At 43.0% G+C, this 23,908-nt stretch overlaps 3 protein-coding genes across 3 annotated transcripts; 1 reads left to right on the plus strand and 2 right to left on the minus strand.

Annotated features, from left to right (window-relative positions):
* Window positions 1–1,037: 1,037 nt before the first annotated feature.
* LOC308109342 (uncharacterized protein) lies at window positions 1,038–4,599 on the minus strand. Its single transcript, XM_080462849.1, has 5 exons — window positions 4,412–4,599; window positions 2,799–3,113; window positions 2,550–2,636; window positions 1,745–1,858; window positions 1,038–1,509 (listed from the first exon to the last, which is right to left on the minus strand). Exons 1-5 carry the CDS (start codon window positions 4,584–4,586, stop codon window positions 1,313–1,315), a joined length of 888 nt encoding a protein of 295 aa, XP_080318975.1. The 5' UTR covers window positions 4,587–4,599; the 3' UTR covers window positions 1,038–1,312.
* A 1,004-nt stretch (window positions 4,600–5,603) lies between these two features.
* Window positions 5,604–11,960, plus strand: cdc6 (cell division cycle 6 homolog). Its single transcript, XM_080462844.1, has 12 exons — window positions 5,604–5,687; window positions 6,708–7,048; window positions 7,353–7,616; window positions 8,002–8,201; window positions 8,458–8,606; window positions 8,965–9,071; window positions 9,228–9,367; window positions 9,440–9,540; window positions 9,636–9,703; window positions 9,792–9,967; window positions 10,166–10,306; window positions 10,420–11,960. The coding sequence occupies exons 2-12, from the start codon at window positions 6,712–6,714 to the stop codon at window positions 10,510–10,512; spliced, it is 1,776 nt and encodes a 591-aa protein (XP_080318970.1). The 5' UTR covers window positions 5,604–5,687; window positions 6,708–6,711; the 3' UTR covers window positions 10,513–11,960.
* A 3,104-nt stretch (window positions 11,961–15,064) lies between these two features.
* ccsapa (centriole, cilia and spindle-associated protein a) lies at window positions 15,065–22,860 on the minus strand. Its single transcript, XM_080462850.1, has 4 exons — window positions 22,730–22,860; window positions 20,206–20,606; window positions 17,103–17,449; window positions 15,065–16,278 (listed from the first exon to the last, which is right to left on the minus strand). The coding sequence occupies exons 2-4, from the start codon at window positions 20,570–20,572 to the stop codon at window positions 16,099–16,101; spliced, it is 894 nt and encodes a 297-aa protein (XP_080318976.1). The 5' UTR covers window positions 20,573–20,606; window positions 22,730–22,860; the 3' UTR covers window positions 15,065–16,098.
* Between the last annotated feature and the right edge of the window lie 1,048 nt (window positions 22,861–23,908).

Below are 23,908 nucleotides of genomic sequence, written 5' to 3' on the forward strand. Positions count from 1 at the left end.
TCAGAAAACTCATTAGCCAAGACTGCTGCTTTGGACAATGAATCACCTTCTGCTCATTTAAGAACCTCCCCATCTTCTGAAGCACCTCTAAAGTCTTCCAGGAGCATTATTAACCAACGAAGGGCTTCAAAGCTTCTTGACCTCATTAGAAGCGTCCCGCCTGTCGATGTCCACTGGACACCGGCACCTCCGCCTGTATGCCTGTGGCACAAGCGCATAAGCATGGAGGAGATGGCCCTCAGCCAAAAACTAGTGGCTGAAGGTAACACGGGGGGGAAAGCTCTGAATCGGTCACCCCTCAGGACACGAGTCTCTACTTGAAAGTATACGCCTACTTATTGTTTTATTTACACGCCCCTCAACACTTGTGGATGGTGCCCTCTGCCTCATTGGGCCTCCAACTTCCAAGACACTTGGAACACCCTGCAGCTGTAAGTACTCCAGACTCGGCTCTTACCTCTGATGGTGAGACAGTATTTTTTCCTGCACCACAGAAGGAGGATGATGATGATGATGATGAAACTGTCTTCTGCCTCAGAAAGATGGTCCAGAGAGACCTGCAGAAGTATGTCCTTAATGGTATGTATAGCCACTGCCGTTCTCTACCCATTCACAATCCTTATATATTCTGAGTGGAACTTGGGGGGGTTTTGACATATAAACTGAAGTGATGAGCAGTAATGATGAACAAACAAGAACATTGTCGTCCTTCAGTAGAACAAGACTGAGCATCATGAGAAGGATCCATCAACTTCCACAGCAGCTTCACATGGTGATGTTTTCAGTCATTACCATGTTTAATCTTCATATGAAATTATGGGATGTAAATAATGTCCCAGTTACCAGCAAAGGACTGAAAAGTAAATGTGTCTGGATTTCATGATCACAAAAACTGAAGTATTCCTGGAATGCCGGTTGAGGTGGGTGCTGTGTCACAGGTGACATGTTAATGGTTGTAACTGTATTATATACAGTTAGTATATACTAACGGTTCATTTATTTACTGTTAGATAATAAAGAACACCAAAACAAATATGAATAATTTGTGTTTGTTTATTCCCAAAAATGTGAATGCACGTCTGTGGTGGGTCAGGTTACAGATGCTTGGACAGAGAAGGTTGTTCAAATATGTGATGCTGCTTGAAGAGTTTCCATCATTACAGGGTTAACAAGCTGTGAGTTTTCACATAACCCGCTTTCTGGAATACCCCCCCCGGCATTCAATATGAATCAGAGTCAAAGTCACACACACATACAATCAATCAACCGATCCCTGCTAAAAACCCAGTCCAACCCACCCAGCCCTCCCCATTCAGCTCTTCACGCTGCTGCTGCTCGTGGCCATGTCAGGATCTGGGAGCTGCTCTGCAGCAGCGGAGCTGCTGGCAGCAGGATCACAGGAGGACCGGCTCTCTCCTGCTGATTGAGGATTCAGGGGTTCCGTCATTTCCGTCATTTCCACGCCATCCTCTTGCTGCTGTCCGTGGAATTTCTTCTTTAAATATCTCCCTATGAGAAAATACAACATTGACACTGAGAATGTTTCTTGTACTGTTGAATGTAAAAATGAGAGAAACTTCAGATCAGTGTGATTCCTGGGTTAAACAGCAGTGAAGCAAAATCATCCACAAACAAGAGTAAACTAGAACAACAGTAGAGAAGCACTTTGCTGTCTGAACCGTGGACCTTGTTCTGTGTACAGTAGAGTGGAACACCTGACCACAATGTGTCTTTTATAACTTACAGATCTCTATTTTTTTTATAACTTTGATGAAGAAGATGATGATGACGATGACGATGACGATGATGAAGATAATGATGATGACGATGGCAGAGGTATTTCTCTCATCTCCTCCACCTGTGAGAATGTTTATCATTCAACAAACAATTCAAACTCACTAAGTGACTCAAAGTTGCACGACATTGAAGTTATAGAATAGAATTTTCTCAACTTTCTCCTCTGTGATGTAATTCATGTTACTTTAATTTTGTTGTACTTGTGTAATGACAATAAAAGCATTCTATTCTATTCTATTCCCCTCAGACTTACCCTCCCTTGATAGAAGTCTGGTTTCATGTGGTGCGTAATATTTTGCTGTGGAGAAACTAACATTTGCTCTGATATGTTGATAAATGTTGGAGCGGCTGGATTTAGTTCATCAGCACATACAGCTCAGACTGTAAATGACATAAGATGAGCTGTACTACGATTCCCCGGATTCTCTGCTAAGCTGCCTTTGTTTGTTCTTTTTCTGCTGCGTACGCACGTGTTCTGAATTCCTATTTCTTACATGCCCGTTCAGGATGTCTGTTTACAAGATGGAAACCGGTTGCAATGTATGCTTGTAAGAAATTGTATGTCTGCTGATGTCTTTATGCAATAAAAAGAGAATAAAAAAATAAGCATCATAGCTGTTCATATAGACAGTACTGCTTTGAACTCCAACTGAACTGTCATTAATGGTTTCTCTTTCACCTGCACTTCTGCTGTGAAGGTTCGATCTGCCTGACGTTTGAAACAAAAGAGAGAAGTCGACGACGAGATTTACCAGTTGAAGCGTTGGCCTGGTTCAGGGAAGGGCTGCTGGTGGGATCATGGATTTTCAAATCGTTCCCTTCCTTTGGACGGGGCTGAACTAGGATTTGAGAGAATAAGATGTACATGATGCAGTTTGTCGTGACTCCTGACTATCATGTCATCCTCCCAAACTTCATGAAGCCCTGATCAAGACCCAGTGCACATGAAGCTGCTCCTGCTGCTCAAAGGTTCAAAGGTCAGGACAGGTTGGCACACTTACCGGAAACATTAAAGTCAATGAATTTATTGAGCTTTGGAATGCCGATTTGGTACAATCCGCTGTCAGACAGAGTAGCTGAGCTGATGTTTGCCGTCACCACACCTGACTTCAGGTCAACAAGGTTGAAATCAATCCTGATATTGTCAAGCTTCCTCCGACCATTAACCCTGATGGCGAGGTCTTCGAAATGCTGGAAGGTTTTGTTAAATCTCTTCAAGTCCACAGTCTCGTTCTCCAGGTTTTTCCCAGTTGATGTGTTGTACTGAAGGACAATAGGATCACCTTCCCACACACGGATGACGGGGGGACAATCGCCTGGGAAAGAGGACATACGAAGTGTTTAGAAGGAATTTTTCTTCACATGATCGGAACAAGACCACGAGCATCACTCTTAAAGCAGCTTTGTTTTGGTTGGACCGTGTCAATAAAATTAACAACCTGTAACTTCGATGCTTCTCTTCAGTGAGTCATCAGTCTGCCCACTGGAGTTTGTCCTGAAGATACTTTCTTCCCTCAAAATCAGTGACTCACAACAACAACAACAACAACAACAACCTCAAATATCACTGATCTCTCCAGATGACTTCACTGGAGAATATTCTTCTCATCTTTATTTGGTTTGTTTTTGCAGGAAGGTGCAAAGCAGTGGCATGAGGGGTACCTCGTCTTTCTACGAGTGTTTTTTTTTACATGTTGGTACAGTATTTCAGATGTTTTCCTACTTTTTCCCATGAGTTCATAAATTGGATTCTTTCAAGAAAGCTGCAACATCCAGATTACAGAGCATCTTAATCCCACTAAATCTGTAAAACACATTTCATTTCAGGCGCCACATTTAGCCCAATTTCATATTGAGTGCAGTGTTGGTCAAGTTACTTGGAAATAGTAATCAGTTACTGAACATTTCTTTGAGAAAATAATAGAGTTAGTTTAGTGATTACTTAATTTTAAGGGTAATTATTTACTTTAATAATTAGTTAAAAAGCAATGGACCTTTTCGCCTCATTCTATTCGTTCTGCATATTACCTCATTTATAATTTAATCGAATGACACTCTTTCTTTCTAAAACTATTTTTGTTCACAGAAGTTAAATTAAATGCAACCGTCTCTGACTTGAAGGAAATCCTTGAACATTTAAATCTATGTTCAGCACATTGCACCATATCTTAATGAAATAAAGCAAGTATTTCTTCTTCTAAATATATATATATATATATATATATATATATATATATATATATATATATATATATATATATATATATATATATATATATATAAACTTTTTGTGTATATACTCCTTCATTTGACTATATGTAAATAAAATAAAGCAGTAAAATTATTTAAATCAGTGTATCTCCGGACTGTACACTCCGGGTGAAACTCAGTGATAAAAGTTTTCCTCCCACGCAGAGTGGACGGGTAAAGTTTATGTCACCAGTTTGTGACACACAGACACGAAACTGTCCGCGTCAAACGTCGATATTACACGTTAACAACGTCCAATAAGCCGGTGGTGATTTAAGCGATGAGCCGCATGAAAACAACTATAACGCCTCGAAGCAGCGCCGCGGAGGTTTAAATGAGAGGATGGAACAGGTGTGTCGCTTACCTGGAGTGAAATATAGCGCAGCAATAAACAGACATGCCAACATTCTCCGAGTAAAGCCAGGGAACAAGAGTTTCTCTGAGAAGAGACAGAACTTTTCTTCTGTCGTTGTCAAAGTGAAAGTGGTTTTCCCGAATCCGGAACTTTCCCAGGTGCGAGCAGAGCTCGGTAAACCCATGGGCAAACCCCTAAAACAAGCCTCACGCCCCAGTACGTGCTGGACTGGGAGTGAGCCAGCGTCACCGCTTTCGTGTCAGCCGGAGTTAACGCAGAACGAGCAGTTTTCTTTATAAAAACTTGAAGGAAAACTGAAGAGAGCCTACCAGTGGAACTTTCCCAGCATTTCCCTGAAAGTGAACCTCAGTCTGATGATGTGACTATTTGTAATTGGTATGTTGCATACAGCTGTGAGCATCATGAATTTGCTCATATTAAGTTTCTGCAATTCTTTTAGACATACTCACATATACACTTTTCACACGTTATAAATAAATAAATAAATAAACAAATAAACTGAGTAAAACGTTTACTCGACGTGTATTACTAATGTGAACAGGTTGTATATATCTGTGCCTGTGCGCACCCATGTATGTGCCTTATGTAGTTAAAAAAATATAATGTACACACAGTTTACAAAAACAAAAATATGAAAACATATGTTGTTAGTGTGTATGTGTGTGTGTGTGTGTGTGTGTGTGTGTGTGTGTGTGTGTGTGTGTGTGTGTGTGTGTGTGTGTGTGTGTGTGTGTGTGTGTGTGAGAGAGAGGGCAAGAGAAATAACTCCACATGATCAATCAATCTGTTTCTTATGTTAAACATTTATTGCCATATCATGTCAGTCTTTGAAAAGAACCATTATACAAAGTATTCCAGCATGAAAGCACGTACTTATTATGTGTGAAAAAATTGATTGAGTGACATTGACAGGCGGACTTCGCCTTCCTTAGTAGAAATAAAAGCACTGGAGGCGCATGGTGTCCTATCCAAGATGGCGCTGTGACGTCAGTTCCGATAAGAAGTGCAGGTCAAGCAGCGTCTTTGGTTGAAATCTCCCGCGAAGAGAATAGTGTGACGGAACATCCGCTCGTGATGTTAGCCACCAATGAGCTTTCAGGACGGGAGCGTCTCGACCAATCAGAGCGCGGCGACAGAGCGCGCAGCTGATCGAGGAGAAGATTTGGCGCAACTTTGAGACTCAGCAGAGAAAGACGGACCGGGAGAGACGAGACAGTTTACTGCCTGCTGAGAGGACTTTCTGCTTTCCTTCTACTATTTAAAGGTAACATGATTCTAAAATAACCATTTAGTTGAATTGAGCTGAGACTCTTTTTCTTTTTTCTTTTTTTTACGATGTAATCGGAAGAAATTTGACGTTCTTCACTGAGTTTACTTCTCTCGTAAAATGTCTCACCGATGTTGTTTTTATGTTATTTAGTCCCCCATTTAGTCTAGATTCATATTTTCCGAACCACGTGTGTTTCAAGTAGAAGTAAACGACACATTAATGTTAAAAAGTGCGTTTTTTTGCAGACTCCGCTGTTTGGCGCCATTAGTGTGTATTGTTTCCTCTTATCACTGTGACGATGATTAAGGTTGATTAAAGATCTACATTTTAACACACCTTTCTCAGTTCATTAGTGCAGATTCAGGCTTTTCTGACGGTTCTCATGAAGCTATTGTTATTATTTGGAGTCAGTCTTTGTTCATACGAGTAAAGTTTAAAACATTTAGGGGAAGCAACACGAGGACATAATGAAACACGATATTATAAGTATTCACCTTTTCCTCACCTTGCCATATTTTCACTGAACTTCTTTATATTGCTGTTTTATTGTCCCGTTCTATAAGAAGACCTTGATTCATTGTCTATATTACTGTAGATGTGTCCACCACATTTATATCATAAATAATTCATATCTGGTCTTAAAACTCACTTTTATCGCTGGGGTTTTTATAAACTGAAATTCTTTGTTGTTTTTGCTCTTTTTCTTCTGATCTCTGTATTTTGTTATTGTGGTTTAACTGTAAAAGCACTTTGTAACAATACTTAAAAAAAAGTGCTCTACAAATAAATCTATTATTATTATTGCAATCCTTTACTTTGATAGTTTAACGAATTTCCCCCAGCGCTTAATAAAGTAGTTCTATTATATTCAAACCCTTGCTTAACATAAATCTCTCCATCGCTGTCTGTTGGTCTCTTACCAGATTAGATATTAGTGTAAAGGTTACCCTCACTTGATACATTCTGTACATCTGTTTTCTTGATCTGTTTTATCATTTTGTTTTCTTTTTTCAGAAAAATGCCCAGAACACGCTCTCAGGTACAAAACCAGCCTGAGCTGCAGTTTCCCCGACGGAAGTCCTGCAGGGCTTCTTCCCGTTTCAAGAAGGCATCGCCTCAGAAATGTCCTCCTCCCTCCCCATCTGGGCCTGAACCCGAGCCCCCGACCCTCACAAAGATCAGCCCGCTGTCATCGAGACGGCCCATCGATCTATTGCACAGAAATGCTCCCCTCTCCCCGAAGCGTCCGGCAGACTCCCTCTACCCCCTCTCCCCCCGGCGTGCTGCGGCCCAGCCTCCGCCTTCCTCCCCGGGGGTCCAGACCCGGCTCCCCCTCAGCCCGAGGAAGCGAACAGGTGAGGCATCGCAGACGGGATGAATGAATCGTTTCCTCAGTTGAGACCACGCGCTCTGCTATTATTTAGATTCGAACTGAGTTCCAGCTTAAAGCTTCACCACTGAAACTTGTTGAAGTGACTCAACAAAAGTCCTCAACCTCATTTTTCTCATTTTAAGTTGACGATAGAGTGCTGGTGCTGGTGAAAGTGTTTATTTGTTGTGTAGAAGTTATGGATCAGAATCTCAAATATCTGTCAAACGAGTGTCTTTTAATCTGCCTCCTAAGACCGAGATGAATGACTACATGTTTCCTTTCCCAAGGTGACGACAATGGCTGCAACCTCGGCGCCGCTCTGCTGGGTTCCCCGCCGAAGCAGCTCAAGCCCTCGCTGGCGTCCCCTCGGAGGCTCGGCTTCGATGAGAACTCCCCGGTGCCGGCTCGCCGCCAGCTGATCCCCGCCTCGCCCGGACAGCCGCGCTCTCCTGACTGCAGACCGTCGCCGAGGCGACAGGAGACACCCACCGGGAGTCCGGTCCTCCAAAAGTCTGAGAGGAAGCCGCCGATCGCCCGGCTGTTCACAGAGAGTAAGAGAGTCTCTATTGCATCCATAATAAAGTTCAATTCACTCAGATTCTCCACATTGTCTTATTTGTACTGATTCAAGTTAAATTAAAAGAAAACCATCTGAATATGTAGCGATTCTTCTCCAGAAACTTTTCCCCTGCACAGGTGCAATTTCAGTTCATAATAAACCAGATATGTCTTTGTGTTGTGATGACTAGTTGGTCTGCTCAGTGTTTATATTAAGTATCTCCAGAAACTCCCTAATCCACAGCAAGTGGCTTAAAATCGGCCTCCTGTAGGTTTTTAACCCGAAGGTGACCTCACTCTCACTTCTCAGTCAGGATACGTTTGTTAGGTCTTCTCTCAGTAGCATTACTGACCCCTGACCCCTCGTTGCCCCCCCAGACTCTCGGTTCCAGAGCGTGAAGCAGGCGCTTCACACCGCCCTCCCCAACCGCCTCCTGTCCAGAGACGCCGAGCAAGCGTCCATCCGCTCCTTCCTGGAGGAGAAGCTGCTGCGGCGTCTCCCCGGCAGCCTCTACATCTCTGGAGCGCCGGGAACCGGGAAGACAGCCTGCCTGAACTGTGTGCTGCAGGAGATGAAGGTGAGGAGGAGGGGTGGACTCCAGTCTTCCTCATTCACATTCTTTCACCAATGTTTGTAGAAACGGTCTGCAAAACGAGCTGCTTGATTTTTATCTACCTGTGGCCACCAGATGGCAGTGGTGTGATCTGTCCTCGACTGCATTCCGATAAATCCAACAATCAGTTAATGCTCTGTTTTAGGATGAAAACACGATAGTGAAGGGTGACGTGTTATTTTTTCTTACATGTTGTTTTGTTTTGTTTTTTTCCGTTCAGGCCGAGCTGGCGTCGGTAAAGTCTGTGATGGTGAACTGCATGAGTCTGCGGAGCTCCCACGCCATCTTCCCACTTCTGGCCAGCAAGCTGGGAGCGCCGGGCGGGCAGAGCGGACTGCAGAAGTTCCTGACGACCCCGGGGCCCGCTGTGTGAGTTCACTCATTCACAGCTCGTCAACAATGTTTGGCCTTTGATCAGCTTTTAAAAATGTTGCTTTAATTTACAGTCTTCTACTAAAGCGCACAGAAATCCTGCTTTTATTCTTATCGTAACTCGACTGAAGGAGTTTAACTCGCAACTTCTTCTAACTATGATTCCAAGAGAATTCTCTGAAAGGCCAGATATTAAAAGCTATAATGAGGGGAAACAAGTGGAGGCATTCACTTAATGCACATTTAAAAAAAAATTCTGCAGTCATGAAATCAAAATTAATTCAATATTAAATCTCCTTTCCAAAAACAGTGTTAATAGCTTATTGATCAGGTTGATTGATCGTCTCTCCCTCAGCCTTCTTGTCCTGGATGAGATGGACCAGCTGGACAGCAGAGCTCAGGACGTTCTCTACACCATCTTTGAATGGCCGCACCTCCCCAAGTCCCGCCTCTGTCTGATCGGTGAGTGTTGAGCCGCCTCAGGTTCTCCCCTACGTCTGTCACAAAGCAGCTGCCAACCCACTCAGTGATGCTGGATACAAATTACCGGCTTTGTTTTTGTACAAACGTTACTTCCTCGTGTGACCGTTGACCGAGCCGTAATACTTTACCCACCAGGTATCGCCAACGCTCTGGATCTGACCGACCGCATCTTGCCCCGGCTCCAGGCCCGCCCTCACTGTCGCCCCCTGCTGATGAACTTCCCTCCCTACAGCCGACAGGAGCTCGCGGACATCGTGCAGGACAGGCTAGCTCAGGTGGGCTCGGTTTGTGTGAAGCTGCAGCCGGAGCTTCTGAGTGTGGTTGTTAACCCTCGTGTTTCGTCTCAGGCGTCGGCTGAGGGCGTCCTCGACGCGTCGGCTGTTCAGTTCTGTGCCAGGAAAGTGTCGGCGGTGTCCGGAGACGCCAGGAAAGCTCTGGACATCTGCAGGTGAAGAGTCAACGCTTCATCTTCTCCCAGCTGATCGATCAAGTGTTTGTTTGTCTCCTGGAGGCTACAATAAAGTTTCTCTGGTCTCTTCTCAGGAGAGCAGTCGAGATGGTCGAGTCAGACGAGAGGAAGAACGAAAGCCCCTCCCACAGTGAAAGTAAAGGTGAATAAAGTGGTTTGGCCTTGTTTTTGTCCGGTGGATGTCTTAAGGTGAAGCTGCAGGCTGAGGACTCTGTTGTGGTTGTCTACAGTGTCTCGGGTCAGTCTCCCTCAAGTGGCGCGGGTGCTGTCGGAGGTGTACGGCGACCGCATGGCGTCTCCCGGCGGCTCGGAGGGAGAAAGTTTCCCGCTGCAGCAGAAGCTGCTGGTCTGTTGCCTGCTGCTGCTCATCCGCAAAGGAAAGAGCAAAGAGGTCGTTGTGGGAAAGGTGAGATCTGGAGCTGCTGTTTGTTCAACATTGTGGAACCTCCTGAACCTGTAATTTGAAGTGTAGCACTATTCACTAAATCCAGTATGAAGCACTCCCCGGCTTTGTTGATTCTCTTGTGAATATGTTGCCTCGCTTTTTACATTCCCCTGCTTCCTGTGTGTTTCCATGGTAACCTGTTCTTCCTGTGTATCTCAGCTCCACGAGGTTTACAGTCGTCTGTGCTCTCAGAGGAAGGTTTGTGGTGCCGGGCAGGCCGAGTGTTTGTCGCTCTGCAGCCTGCTGGAGAGTCGAGGGATCTTCGCTCTGAAGAAGGCCAAAGAGGCTCGACTCACCAAGGTATCACACACACACACTTTTAAACTTTCTGAGGATTTTCTTTGTGCGGATTTCTTTTCCGGGACTGCTGCAGTGGTTGTTTTATCTGAGCCGTACATTCCGTGTTTGTGCAGGTGTTCCTGAAGATCGAGGAAGGAGATGTGGAGAACGCTCTGAAGGATCGGACTCTGCTGGGCAGCATCCTGGCTGCAGGACTCCCTTCCTGATCCTCCAGCTTCACTCTTTTTAAATAACGAGCCATGCTTTTATGTTTTCCTCATTTTTGCAGGAGGTTTGCCAATTTTTTTTTTAAATTTTAGTGGATTTTATATTTTTTATTTTGAGTAGCTCTGAGCTGCAGATTTCTGTTCCAATGAATTAACATTTGATTCCGTGTGAATTTTAAATGTTTCCTATTGTAAATAAACATCTTGATCAGATTTTCTTGTTGACTGATCTCTGAACAGTTGAAATACAAGCTCCAGAAAAACATATTAGATAAGTTAAGTGTTTGTAGTTTGGCTCAATGGCATGTTTCATGTTTTGAACCATTTTCATTTTACAAAGCAGAAGTTAAACTAATTATTAAAGGGCATTGAGTTTGTGTCCATCCATTTTTTTTTTTACAGTGTATTTCCTTCCTTCACTGTCTGTGGAGGGATTTTCTTGCCTCAACCTCTGGAGGTTGTTTGACAACACCCTACATACAAGTTAGTAACTAGTTTCTATTTAAAGTAACGCAATAAACTAGTTTAATTTATGTGGGAATACCGAGTTGTGGAGTATTCTAATATAATACTAGTACAACACCGATGTAAAGTTAACGTACTTCAAACAATGTGAATTGTAACAACGAACAACTGGTTTTAAAAATGTGATCTTCAAAAACTGAGAATTAAAAGCAGGAAAACCATTAGCCAGCTGGATGTAAATAAAACATGAGAAGTGCTGAGTAGGCCAACGTAGACAGCCACGGAGTACATTAAAAAACAAACTTTACAAATGATTCATAACAGTAGGCTCTTCCACTGACTTGGTATTATGATTTATAGGGGTATTAATTGGATGTTGCTTTACATTTGAAGAAATTTGAGCTTTTCTATTTTAACAGTTAAAAGTAATAACCACTTTCAATATGCATTTTTTTTTCCTGATATTGTGGCGCCCTTAGTATTTTCCTATATCTCTTGCTGGGTCTTGGTGAGATCTGTTGTGTCAGTCGTTGCCATGGGTGGTTGAGCTAATCAACACATGATAGTAGCACATAAATAACAAGTATTTTTAGGTGCACGAGATGAACTGAACAGTGAAACCACTGAAAAGCAGTGATCAGTCGGGTGATGTTTGGAGCTCAGCTGGTCTGTGGGTCCGTTCACATTGCTGACATCCTCCTGAACAGCCCCTGATTGGATTAAAGGGTTAACGGCCTCCCGAGGTCAGAGGTCAGCCTGGCTGTCAGGTCATGGACGAGAGCTGCTGCGCCGAAAACCTTCCAGCAAGCTGTGACCCGACAGCCGGAGCTCTAACTCTGCGAAGTCGCATGGTTCGATTCCACTGAGGCAGAAAAACACTCCACAGATTGAAATATGATTTATTCACAGCAACGCCTCAAAAGTGAATGAAAATATATATACTGTGCATGTTTTCAAATACAAATAAAGCAACCAAAATATGTAAACCACAGTGGAATCTGTTGATACATACATCATATAATCTGCTGCCATTAAACAACACTAGCAAATAACACTTTGTCCATTACAAACTCCATTAATTACCGTAGCTTATATTTAGTGCTTCTTTACATATATAAATAATCTTTCTAACATTTAAATGTTCCATAAAATTCAAAATACTTTCATGTGATTGTCTTGAACATTTGGACACTTATAAATGAACAAAGTTAGATAAAGAAATTAAACTAAACTCAGTTTCCAGGATGTTTTCACCTGCTCACAGTCTCTTTTATCAGTTCGATTTATCCCATTAAATTAGTTTTACTCAAGTCTGTCCGTTAACCTGCAGCCTGAATGTGTGTTTTGTTTCATTTACTACTTCTCTGGTTGGGTTTTGCGGTGACGAGACTCCACAGTGACTCAGTGCACCACCTTGTGGTGCAAACTGGTATTACAAAACCAGTAATACCAGAAGACGCCATTAGCTGAAGTTTCCTTGCAAAGTCATTAGTCTTTTATTTTAATTCCTTAAAAATAAATCCTTGACATATTGTCAGATCATTGGCTGGGTCTTAAATCACTTGTTTATTAAGAGACATGCACAGCACAGGTCCACGGGTCAAGCGTGAGACAAGCAGCGTTTGGACGAAAGTAACTGTAATAACACTACTTTGGAGAATTGTTACGAATAATCACTCTAATGCAGTTACTGAAGTGAGCACATTTCTTTTGTTCTAGATGTTACTTTGTTCTTAACGTTTGTCTTGGAGGAGCATTCACACCTGAAAATGTAATGCTTATGGTTTAATTATCCAAATAGCTTGTGTGCAGCATTGTTTGACTTTCCACAAATGAAAGATTTTCCTCCTTCTGATTCATCCATGTGACAGATGTGTTGTCCTCATGCTTGTACATCGTTCTCATTATGTTTTGCCACAAAGTTCATTGATTCAAACGTTGTAGCTCAAACGGACAAATGTTTCATCCTGATCAATTTAATGGAGTGTAAATGTAAATGTGATATTCCTGCGTTAACACTTTTCATCTCAGACTGGACACGTGAACACAGCCCACAAACACACGGCTCTCAAAGTAAAAAACACCAAAGAAATAATCGTGCACATTCAGTCAAGAGTGACATCAAAACACATTCCACGTGAAATCTTCTGCATTCAGTTTTTTTTTTAAGACGGTAAACATCGTGTGATACAAGCTTTAGCCCTCGGATTGAGTCATCATGACGATGTCGGCGTATATTTACAATCTTCAACAAACCGCAAAATACAAAGTCAAACTTTTCACCACTCTCACACTAAACAGTCAATTGAGCCAGAAAACCTCCGTCATTTCATCTGGATACTAAAGCGACTGAAGGAAGAAGCTCAGTTGAGGGTTTTAGTTTTCCTTCTTTTAGCAGATTTTCATTCATTCATTTCATTCTTTGAGTTCTTCATTTGAGTGGCTTTCTCCTGTCGACTGTGACAAATTTCTGTAAAAGTCAGTTTTGCCAAACAGGTAGAGTATAACATGATCACTGACTGTTGCTGCTTTAACCGTAAGCAATTGTTTTTACCCAGAAACAATCAGTAAAAAAAGATGCGAGTTCAAGCTTTTTTACACGGAGGTGAGTAGAAACGTTAAAAAATGTCAACCTGGAGAAAAGAAAAGCTGCATCGCTGCGATGACAAGCTGCTCCATGCAGACACATATCACAGTCACGGATAAACAACAGTCAGAAGAATATTAGTATGTTTCAGTAAAGCTTCGGTACGCTCAGCGCAAACATTCAGAATCTGTTACTATATTCAGCGAACTCGTCAGTCGCCCCCTGCTGGCTGTAACAGTCATGACATGAATGATGGAGGAACTGACGTAGATTTAGGACAAAGTCACTCATTAAAGGGCTTTTTAAAGCTGGTCGGAGGGACGTGACCTTCATGTTTTCAGCTGCTGTTGAACAGACAAACAGGTCAGGAGAGTCGGTGTTGGTGGAAGTGGCACAAGCCGCATTTCCTCTGGGGGTTTGTTTGAGCGTAAACATGTTTCAAAGGTCTTATCAAGATAAACGAGTTGAATTTCTTGTCCTAATTTCCAGAATCATCATTTGAAACCCAGCTGAATAAAACTGTGATTTTCTTCCAGATTAAATCTGCTCTAATGTGTTCAACAGTGGAGCTTAGAGAGAAACTGTCTGCCGCCTTTTAAAACCAATAGATGCAAGAAGCTTCTCAATGTCAACTATAATCAGACTTTTTATTTAAACCAGGGCTCCTCAAAGGGCGGAACGATGAGCCTCTTAAACATCCGCAACACTCATGCCACATGTTTTGCCTTATTCCAAGAAGTAATATAGGGTTAAATGCTGGATTTCAAATGTAGTTTTGTCATGCGGAGACACACTTTAGTTACACTGCAGTGTCACTGCTCGCATGCTCGATGGAGGCTTTTAATTCATCTCAAATATCATGCTGGGAAAAGGCACCCCCCCGACCCCCCACATGTTCTCCGTGCTGTCTCCCCGACCGACGCTCTCTAAACGCACCATAACACTGAAATCATGACACTTCTTACTTTGAGAAGACCTCAAAGAACGACAACATTTTACAAATTGTCATTGTAAACTTTTCTCAACTATCCAGCAACTGTTTTCCAGATCTGAACTATGATCTCAAGATCCAAAATATTTCTAATATCAAAAATATTTGGTCCATTTTGCCGCCTCCGATCACACACATGCAGTTAAAAACACAGAGCTGCCTCAGTGAGAACTAAAAAACACTAGATGTGACTGAATTCAGCAGTGTGTTTCCTCAGTTCTTCTGAATATGTAGAGTGTGTAGAAAAGCTTAGAAAGAGTTCCACTCACTTCAGTTTCATTAAAACTGTCCACAGAGAGAAAAGCCACAGTCGTTTGAAAGCTGTGATCCATCCTCAGACGACGCTGAGTCTTCCTCCTGTTGTCTCACTATGACTCACTGTGTGTGACGTATACAGTGAACAATTGGGCCATTACAGGTATAAATGGAGGTGACAGATAATGCTCTCTGAGCATTTCCAGTCTGCAAACATCACACTGGGCTTTTTAAAAGAGCAACACTACAGATTTAAAATCTGAGCTGTGGTTTTACTCAGAATGGTTAAAAAGGTTTTATTCAAACTTTAAAAAAGAAAAATGTGGCTGTTCACGTGACTTCTATTAAGAAGCAACACATTCAAATCAATCAATCTGTGCTCCGTGGGCCCACGAGAAGTCACTGTATGACAGCAGAATGCTACCACAGAAAATCCTCCATTACTACTGGATTTACTGACAAAGCAAGCGAAAGGAACTTCTACACAGAATTGGAACTAAGATGATAAAATGTGCACCAGAAAACAGAATATATGCTTACTTTTTCTCCGTGCCAACTTTTTTGACAGACTTGTGTGAGACTTCTATTCCATGAAATACAGTAATCACCTGTGATAGTAACTTTTTTGTTCTTTTTCAATATTCTCCCTCTGTGTGTTAGAATCTGGATGTTAGTGGCTCTAAGTTCTAAATAGAGCAGCTCTGGGCTACAGCTGTTACAGAGGGATTATGGGAAGGCTGTAGAAAGGTGTGTGAACGAGACTGGTGGGAGGATGAAAGAGGGAGGAGAGGGAGTGAAAGTGGATGAGTTTAAGATGAGGGGATGAGCTGGAGGTGTCAGAGATGAAAATGGAGAGATTTTCATTGGGCAGGAGCAGAAAGGACATAGGAACCAGCAGGTCGGAAGGATATGAGAGGTTGAGCAGTGTGGCGATGGTTTGGACATGTGGAGGAGAGATGTTGGGTGTGTTGGATAAAGGATGTTGGACATGGAGCAGCCAAAAGATTCAAAGACGTCAGGAAGGAGATGGTTTGTGTAACACGAGGGCAGATAATCTCCCTTGATGACCAGAAAGACAAAGAAGATGAAGGTGGACGGTGAAGTTGTAGACACATAAAAACCTTCATAGTGTGTCTTTGCCCTCTGCTTCCTGTTGGTCTGCGCCGTGTGATGAGGGGACACAGTGTGCAGAGTTTCAGGACGATGAACTGAAACGAGGCACATGCCTCTCGGTCCGTCTCGTCACTTCAGCTGAACGATGGACTCGGGGGTTCAGTGGATCCCTGCTCTACCTCAGCCGGGCCGAGAAGCAACGCATGTACTCCGTCATCCAGCGGTCGTCCGCCACCGTCAGCTGGGACCGCCTCGTCTTCTCCAGGTCGGCAGAGCGGGCCCGCCGGCGGTCCGGGTTGGAGCTGCGCTTGTCAGACTGGCGGCGGGTCTGAACGCAGGCGTCAGACGTGTGGCTCTGGGAGGGGAAACCAGAGAGAGGAGCACACCGGTGTTTCATTATTAATGTTTCCAGCAGGGTGTCTGGTTCACCCCTCTGGTGTCCTGTAGCTGCTCTCAAGCACTCAACCTGCTTGGACTTTTCAGGTTTACAACCTGAAGCAGCACGAGGGAAATGACTGAACTGTAGAGCGACTAGATAAAATACTATTATCAAGATGTCCTGTTTTTCATGGGAAACGCCTGCTTGATTTTTATTCTCCCACATTTAAAAGAAAAAATGTTTCAATCACCGTCAAGTTGTACAACAGTCACTTACCAATACATTTATTGGCCTCTAAAGGGCTTATTAGGGTGTGAAGGCTTTTTTATGACTCCACAAGTGTAAACATGTTCACCCGTAGGGCTGCGGGCTACAAACCGTCCGAAAGATCATTTTAGAAACGTGTGATGAAAGGAGGGAGCCTGTTTAACCACACCTGACCTCCATATCAATTGCTATTAAACCTTTAAACTGTATAAATGTGAATGTATCTCAATGTGGGAATCATCAAATCAATGCACTTTGATCCAATTAGTTTACAGCCTCTGCGTTACATCTTTATGTTTATTTAAGAGCTCAAATTCTCAAACTCTGTGGAAACAAGGACATTCTGGTTTTTTCATGATTCAAAGCCCCCAAATAACAATATTCATAATCTGCTTTCTTCTCGTGTAACATCTGTCTGAAGCTGGTGTTTTCTCCTGATGAGGAAATAATCTGTGGCTGTTGAAACAGAGTAAGTTGTAATTTAACACCAGCCTCGCTGCCACTTGCACATCCAAAAAGGTTGAAACCCTCACATCATTGGGCGTCCTCCTGACCTCCGTGTGTCTCTCGGTCCAGTCCAGTCTACTGGACGGTCTCCGGTTCTCCTTTTCGTTGTTGCTGATCGCCGGCTGGCTCTTGGCTCTCGGTGGCTTGCGAACAACGAGCGGTTTACCGTCGTGGGAACTGTCCCGGTGTCCCGGCTCAGAGCGAGGCGTGCGACGTCGGTGACGCCGCCGGGGCGGCGGATTCACCGGCTCCCCGCCGTCAGAGGACGTCGTGTCGGCCGGCCCGTTGTCGGTCGCCGTGTCTTCGGTGTTTTTCGGAGCAGCCGGCTCAGAACCTCCGCTGGCCTCGATTGAGCCGTTTTCTACCACAGCTTCTTCTGAAGACATTAACAAGAAAACAAAGCAGGTCAGATCCTCCACAGGGATTTCATGACATTCATTTCACAGTCGGATGATTTCATGTACAAACACGGCTTTACCTCTGGTACGACAAGCGAAGCCCCAGTTAGGCAAAGTTTTCTAGTGAAAACGCAAAACTTTCATTGTGTTTTGTGTCTGTTTTTACAACGATGCTGAAAACGCAACTGTTTGAAAAACGCTTCTATGGATAGAACATTTAGAAACCCTCCGACCCTGTCTCCATGGAAACAAGGAACAATTGCAACTTTTTGGAAACGCTCAGCTCCATGTGCACCACGGCTTTAGTAAAATCTGTAAAATATTGGATTTCTTCTGCACATGCTCAGTAGCTGGACAATCAGAACAATGTTTCCTCCAGAGTGTCATGAATCCCAGTCCAGGTTCTCCTGGGACTTGGTAGTTTTATAGTTGACAGTCACCGTAATAACAATCCAACTTGGTCGTCTGTCAATAAGAATGTCTGTGTCCTCCCACTGTTAATGTTTATAGCGGATTGTTCTGTGCTGCATGTGTGAGTGGTTTCATAAGAAAATCAAACACAAAAACGGCGCCAACTCGTGGGCCAACATGAATACTACATCTATTTTAGCATTTCTGCCGTTTCTGTATAAACAATAATTGTGTTCAAAACGTTTCTGTGTAAATGAGAAACCTTTGTGACACTAAAACGTAAAAATAATGCGTTTTCACTTGTTTCGCACAAATGATCCCTCCAACACTTATTTGAGCACATTTTACAGCTCAAAGCTCCTCACATGGTCAATAACACACGCACACACACACACACACACTGACACACGCACACGCACACGCACGCACACACACACACACACACACACACACACACACACACACACACACACACACACACACACACACACACACACACACACACACACACACACACACACACACACACACACACACACACACACACACACACACACACACACACACACACACACACACAGCGGTGATGACGGCTGCCCTGCAAGCTGCTCACACTCTTGAGTTCAGTGTCTCTCTCGGGACAAAGGGAAACAGTCGATCAAACAACTATCCTGAATTTAAATCAAGGCTTCCTCTTTCTAAAGTTTTATTCTTTTTTTGGGGACTTTTTTTTTCCAGCCCATGTTTCCTTTTTCGCTGCGCAGTGAGAGGACGAACACAAAGGACTTCACATCAGAGAGGACGAGCAGCTCTCCTGAGACGTGTCCATCTGAAACAGAAAACGTCCCCACCCGATCACCAATTAATTTAATTTTAGCATCTCCTGTGGAACACCAGACGCTCTTCCTGCTTCTACTGCAGCTCAAAGAAACTCCTCCCGTGGTTCTGTTCATTTCCCTCCAAACTTTCACTGGAAGCTGCAGAGAGATGGGAGAACAGAGGAACAAAACCAAACAGGACTGATTCACCCGAAAGCAGCGAGCTGATGGCTCGCAGGTCTTACATCAGATTACACTGACAAATAGAACGGGTTTGGAATAATTGGATTATTACTAAAGACAATGAGAAGATGTCCCTTGTCAATATTCCAACACAGTTAAGTTTAGACTGTTGCTGCAGCCTTTAGCGAAGCAGATTGATCTTGAACTTACAGGACTTCAAATCTGGACATTTTATTTTATTTTAAACATTCTTGCGTTTTAGGATTTTGTTGAGAAAGCATTTTCTCTCAGAAGATGTGGGTGGTGAGAAGGTGAGGAGCTTCTCTGCTGGATAAAAGCTTTTTTTCCAAAGAGGAACGTGTCTGTCTTTTAAAAGTCTGAGACTTCATTGATGAATCGATCAATGGAGAAAATCATGACAGCTGAGTGGAATAAATTCATATTTCTAAAAGTCAAAATGCTAAGCTGATGCTTTCATTTATGACCCATTCTACAGTTAGATTTTTTTATATGGTCATCTTTCAATCGAAAGTTTGCAGGTTCAATTCCCATCTCTCTCTGTCCACATGTGGAAGTGCCCTCGAGCAAGACTCCAAACCCCAAGTGGCTGGATGGAGCACTGGGCAAGATGGCAGCCATTGGTTTTTGGTTTAAAAATTGTTCCTCTGGGATTGAAGTATTTCTATTCTATTCTATTCTATTCTTGGATTACCTCAACTTCTGCGTAGAGAACACCGTGCCAACCCAGAGGGTAAGATTCTTTTCCTAAAACAAACCACGGGTGAGCCCTAATCTGAAGGCCCCGCTTAATGAAAAGATTATATTTATAATTACTATTTATTAATATTTATCTCATTATATATCTACATATACATAGTCTGTTCTCTTGTGTACGACTATCCCGACTGTTTTTAAGCATTTGTGCAATGTTTAGCTAATGTGAGGACTGAATTTCCCCTTGTGATCTTATCCAATCTCTTATCATATTACAGACTCCACGTTTAGGATCAGGCTTCAAACTTTACTATTCGGCAAGGCTTATAGGTCAGGCTGGCTCAGATCACCCTGAACCATTGTCATAGGTTTAGACTATGACAAAGTGAAAAACACCCACCAAAACATGTACAATCCAGTGCTGATATGCTGTTATGTAAATGCTTTTTGTGTAATCTAGGCACTAATGTAGTCGATTTTCATGATATAAAATACTAAAAGCAGCCTTAAAATTAAGAAAATCACCGTGCTGACAAATGAAAAAACATCCACGAAACTAGTTCCCTAAACAAATTGAGTACGATTGTTTATTTGCAGGCATTTACCTGTTGTTGGTGCGGCGTCTACAACTGCAGCCTCTCCGGTTCCCACCTGGAGTTCTCCCTCCTCAGACGGCGGCTTCGGCCCCGGACTGATCTTCAAGTTGCACAGCCTCTGACTGATCTCGGAGGATGTGGGCGGCGGCGGGAGAGACAGCGGGACGACTTTGTTCCTGGTGAGCCGCGGCGTGGACCAGCCGCTGCAGTCGGAGCCGCTGTCCCAGCCCTCCCAGAACCAGGGCTTGTGGGAGTGCTCCATCACTCGCCGGGTCAGTCGGTATTTCAGGGAGTCCTCGTAGCATTTAGAAAACGTCTCCCATTTGGGATCCCTGAACTTCTTCATGTACTCCGTCCTGACCTTCTTGGTCACCATGGTTCTTGTTATTGGTGCCGCTTTGTCCCGATCACTGAGGAAACCCAAAAACACAGAGCATGTGAAGATGCTTCAAGGACTGGAGGTTTGTAAGCGGGCAGGCTGAGGCCCAGTCAACAGCTTTAACCCGCAGACAGGGACCATGAAACTCTGCTCAGCTTGAAATGTGTCAAAGTAAAATCCACACCAATGCAGAAATATTAAATATCAGTTTGGAGTAGAGCTGCATCATATTACGTAAAAATGCGATAATGATGTTGAACTTCTTGATATGATCGACACTTTAGTAGACAATGTCTTTGTGCTTCGTTGAGTTCAGTCTTTTTGTTCTTACTTTTGTGATTAAGACTTCTGCCGCATCCCTACAAGGTATGGGTTAAAGTTAGTCAATCACTAAATCACCATCTGCAAATGAGCTACAATTTATACTGTTAACAATGTTATAATGTAACAATTAATTTAAAACCTCTGCATCATTTAATTTGTTGAGAATTAGAATTATTAGGCAGGTGAATAGATGGATGGATGGATGGATGGATGGATGGATGGATGGATGGATGGATGGATGGATGGATGGATGGATGGATGGATGGATGGATGGATGGAAGCCTTTGGTACTGATGGAGACAACCACAGAGCTGACTGATAGGCTGACACACTTGTCAATCAGAAAACCATTAAAGCTTTCTTGTAAATCCTAAAAAAGACCTTGTCTGCATTAATTTCTTGTCCGAGTTAAAGGATCATTCTCAGATCCAGTAACATTTTACCTGTCGGATGTTCTGCGGTGCACGATGGTGAAGCTGCGTCTCCACAGGGAGAGTCACATTTCACTGAGGTTCAAATGTCCACTGGGAAAGTTTAATTAATTCAGAAGCACATTTCCAGCGTTGTGTGGTCTGGCATGTTTGCATTGCTTGATTGCTTGTTACAGTATTACAGCGTAGCGTGATCCATGAACATAGGGTCCGGAGGGTTTGCCAGCTTTGGGACTGGTGAAGTGGGGAACCACAGTCAATATAAATAGGCTCATGTGTGAAATGACAGGTAAGTCATGAGGTCTAAACACCAGCAGCACCGACTGAATATGAACCTCATCAACACGTCCAGCTTCTACACCGCCGGCTCCTGGAGCCAATCACAGCAAAGTCAAGGATTTTCTTCTGGCTGCAGTAGGAAGTCAGAGGCTTCAGAGGAAACTCATGCATGCACAGGGAGAACATGCAAATACTACCCAGAAAGGCCTGATTTGAACCAACGACCATCTCACTAACCACAACGCCACCATACAGTATATCTCCTCTCCCTGGAAATAGTTTGATTAACGACCATGCCAAATTGAAATGATTGACATCATCTGCAACCACATGCAGCTCTTCTATTTGAAGTCTTCTGGTGAATTTGCTCTCAGATGATGCAGATCTGAAGTCATTGTTTCAAACATGATCAGTACAGTTCCTACTGTCTGCTATGATTTCATGAAATATCACCTAAATAATATATCATATCAAGAAACAGACACCTGAGGAAGCTTCGCGTAGACTTACGTGCTGACGTCAGGTGTGGGCTACCTGTAAGCCCCGCCCACATCGTCCTGCAGATTACAGCAGAGCTGAGCAGGATTGAGGTTTACGAAAGATTTACTACTGAGTACTACAACTATTACTCACACTGCATGATCTATTTCTGTCTGCACACACACGCACGCACGCACGCACGCACGCTCGCATTTGGTCCATTTATCAAATGTAAGATAAATGTTACCTTCGTGGAAAAGAAACTGCATCAATTATTCATTCGCTCGAGCTGACCTACATCTGATATGAGGACGGAACCGGGACAATGTTACCTGTCAGTGTGTGGTTTAGTTACAGGTGAATTTTAGGTGTATTTTCCTCATAACAAAACACCTGCACGAGGCTTCTGATCTTTCTCTGTCACACCCCATGATAATGTACGGGAGGCTACAGACCGTGAACGCACCACCGGAATAACACACAATCTGCTGCTCATTTTAAATATGATTACATGAATTCATGGTGGTGTACGGTGTGGATCGAGGCGACACGGACAGGACCCCCCTGTCCGTGTCCCCCCCCACCCGGTTGTAAACACGGTTCAGAATTCATATTAATGTCTCGTCATGGATCTACTCACCAGGTCCGGTCCTGCTCTCCCTGGTCTGGTCCTGCTCCCTCTGGTCCGGTCCTGCTCACCGGGATCAGCCTTCAGACGACGGACATCTCCCGGTAACCGGACAGCAGACGCCGGAGCTGCGACCGGAAGTCAGCGTCAGCGCGTTCACACCGGAGAGGATCAAAATAAAAGGTGAGGTTAACCCACGTCCGCTGATTGAGAGAACCCACAGTGAGACTATAAACACTGTGTGTTACAGAGGTATTAACACAGGATAACACGGGGAATAATATAATCTATCCATCTATCTATCTATCTATCTATCTATCTATCTATCTATCTATCTATCTATCTATCTATCTATCTATCTATCTATCTATCTATCTATCTATCTATCTATCTATCTATCTATCTATCTATCTATCTATCTATTTATTTGAAAAGAGAATGTGTGACTTGATTTGAGAATGTGTGACTTGTGGGACATATTTGGACTTTTTTTAAAGTCAAAATATTGCATTTCATTTTATGTGATTTAATTTTCGGGTTTTATATTTTATTCAATCTCATTTTGTTTATATTTTAAATAAACATATACTGTATGTAATCATATTAATTTCAAATATTAAAATATTTGCTAAATATTGCACGATGTTGCAGTTTCTCCAGACAGAAAAGCTGACCCTGCAAATTGTCCTGTTGACATGTTTGAATTTCAATTCATCCATTCATCTTCTCTACTCGGGTTTAAAGTTAGCAGGTGAACACAGACACACACAATTGTCCAAGTATAGGAATTTTACTGCCCAAAGCCCCAGTACTTTAAACTGAGAAAACCCAGTTGAGCTTTCTAGAGATTTATCTACTAGATGAGGTCACTGAATTGTCAGTGTGCTGCCATGGTATTAGCTTTTTGTGGTGTTTTTACATTTTCTTCATCACACACTAAGAGAACATGCAAACTCTACAGAAAGGCCTTTAATCGAACAATATCCTCACTGTGAAGTGAGAGTATGGATCACAGAGCTCGGTGAAGCTTTGGACATTATTCTCGGACATTATTCTTGGGTTTGATTTGCATTAAAATACAGAAGCTCACACGTATTCATTTCAATAAACATACACTCAATAACTTATCAATTAGAACAAAAGAAGACTTTCGACACAACCAGACGTGAAGGTGTATTCTTTCTGCTATGA

This window comes from Lipophrys pholis (assembly GCF_963383615.2).
Source record: "Lipophrys pholis genome assembly, chromosome: 5".
Taxonomy (NCBI): domain Eukaryota; kingdom Metazoa; phylum Chordata; class Actinopteri; order Blenniiformes; family Blenniidae; genus Lipophrys; species Lipophrys pholis.

What these genes read in the sequence shown, in the direction of transcription:
- LOC308109342 (XM_080462849.1), bottom strand. Translation starts at nt 4,586, where the DNA reads ATGGGTTTACCGAGCTCTGCTCGCACCTGGGAAAGTTCCGGATTCGGG. An exon ending in CATTGACTTTAATGTTTCCG is followed by an intron (nt 2,637 to 2,798) that starts GTAAGTGTGCCA and finishes CTCAAATCCTAG; the next exon opens with TTCAGCCCCGTCCAAAGGAA. An exon ending in CCAGGCCAACGCTTCAACTG is followed by an intron (nt 1,859 to 2,549) that starts GTAAATCTCGTC and finishes ACATTCTCACAG; the next exon opens with GTGGAGGAGATGAGAGAAAT.
- cdc6 (XM_080462844.1), top strand. Translation starts at nt 6,712, where the DNA reads ATGCCCAGAACACGCTCTCAGGTACAAAACCAGCCTGAGCTGCAGTTT. An exon ending in CGCCCGGCTGTTCACAGAGA is followed by an intron (nt 7,617 to 8,001) that starts GTAAGAGAGTCT and finishes TTGCCCCCCCAG; the next exon opens with ACTCTCGGTTCCAGAGCGTG. An exon ending in AAGAGGTCGTTGTGGGAAAG is followed by an intron (nt 9,968 to 10,165) that starts GTGAGATCTGGA and finishes TGTGTATCTCAG; the next exon opens with CTCCACGAGGTTTACAGTCG.
- ccsapa (XM_080462850.1), bottom strand. Translation starts at nt 20,572, where the DNA reads ATGGTGACCAAGAAGGTCAGGACGGAGTACATGAAGAAGTTCAGGGAT. An exon ending in AGACGCCGCACCAACAACAG is followed by an intron (nt 17,450 to 20,205) that starts GTAAATGCCTGC and finishes TGTCTTCAGAAG; the next exon opens with AAGCTGTGGTAGAAAACGGC. An exon ending in TCAGGAGGACGCCCAATGAT is followed by an intron (nt 16,279 to 17,102) that starts GTGAGGGTTTCA and finishes TTCCCCTCCCAG; the next exon opens with AGCCACACGTCTGACGCCTG.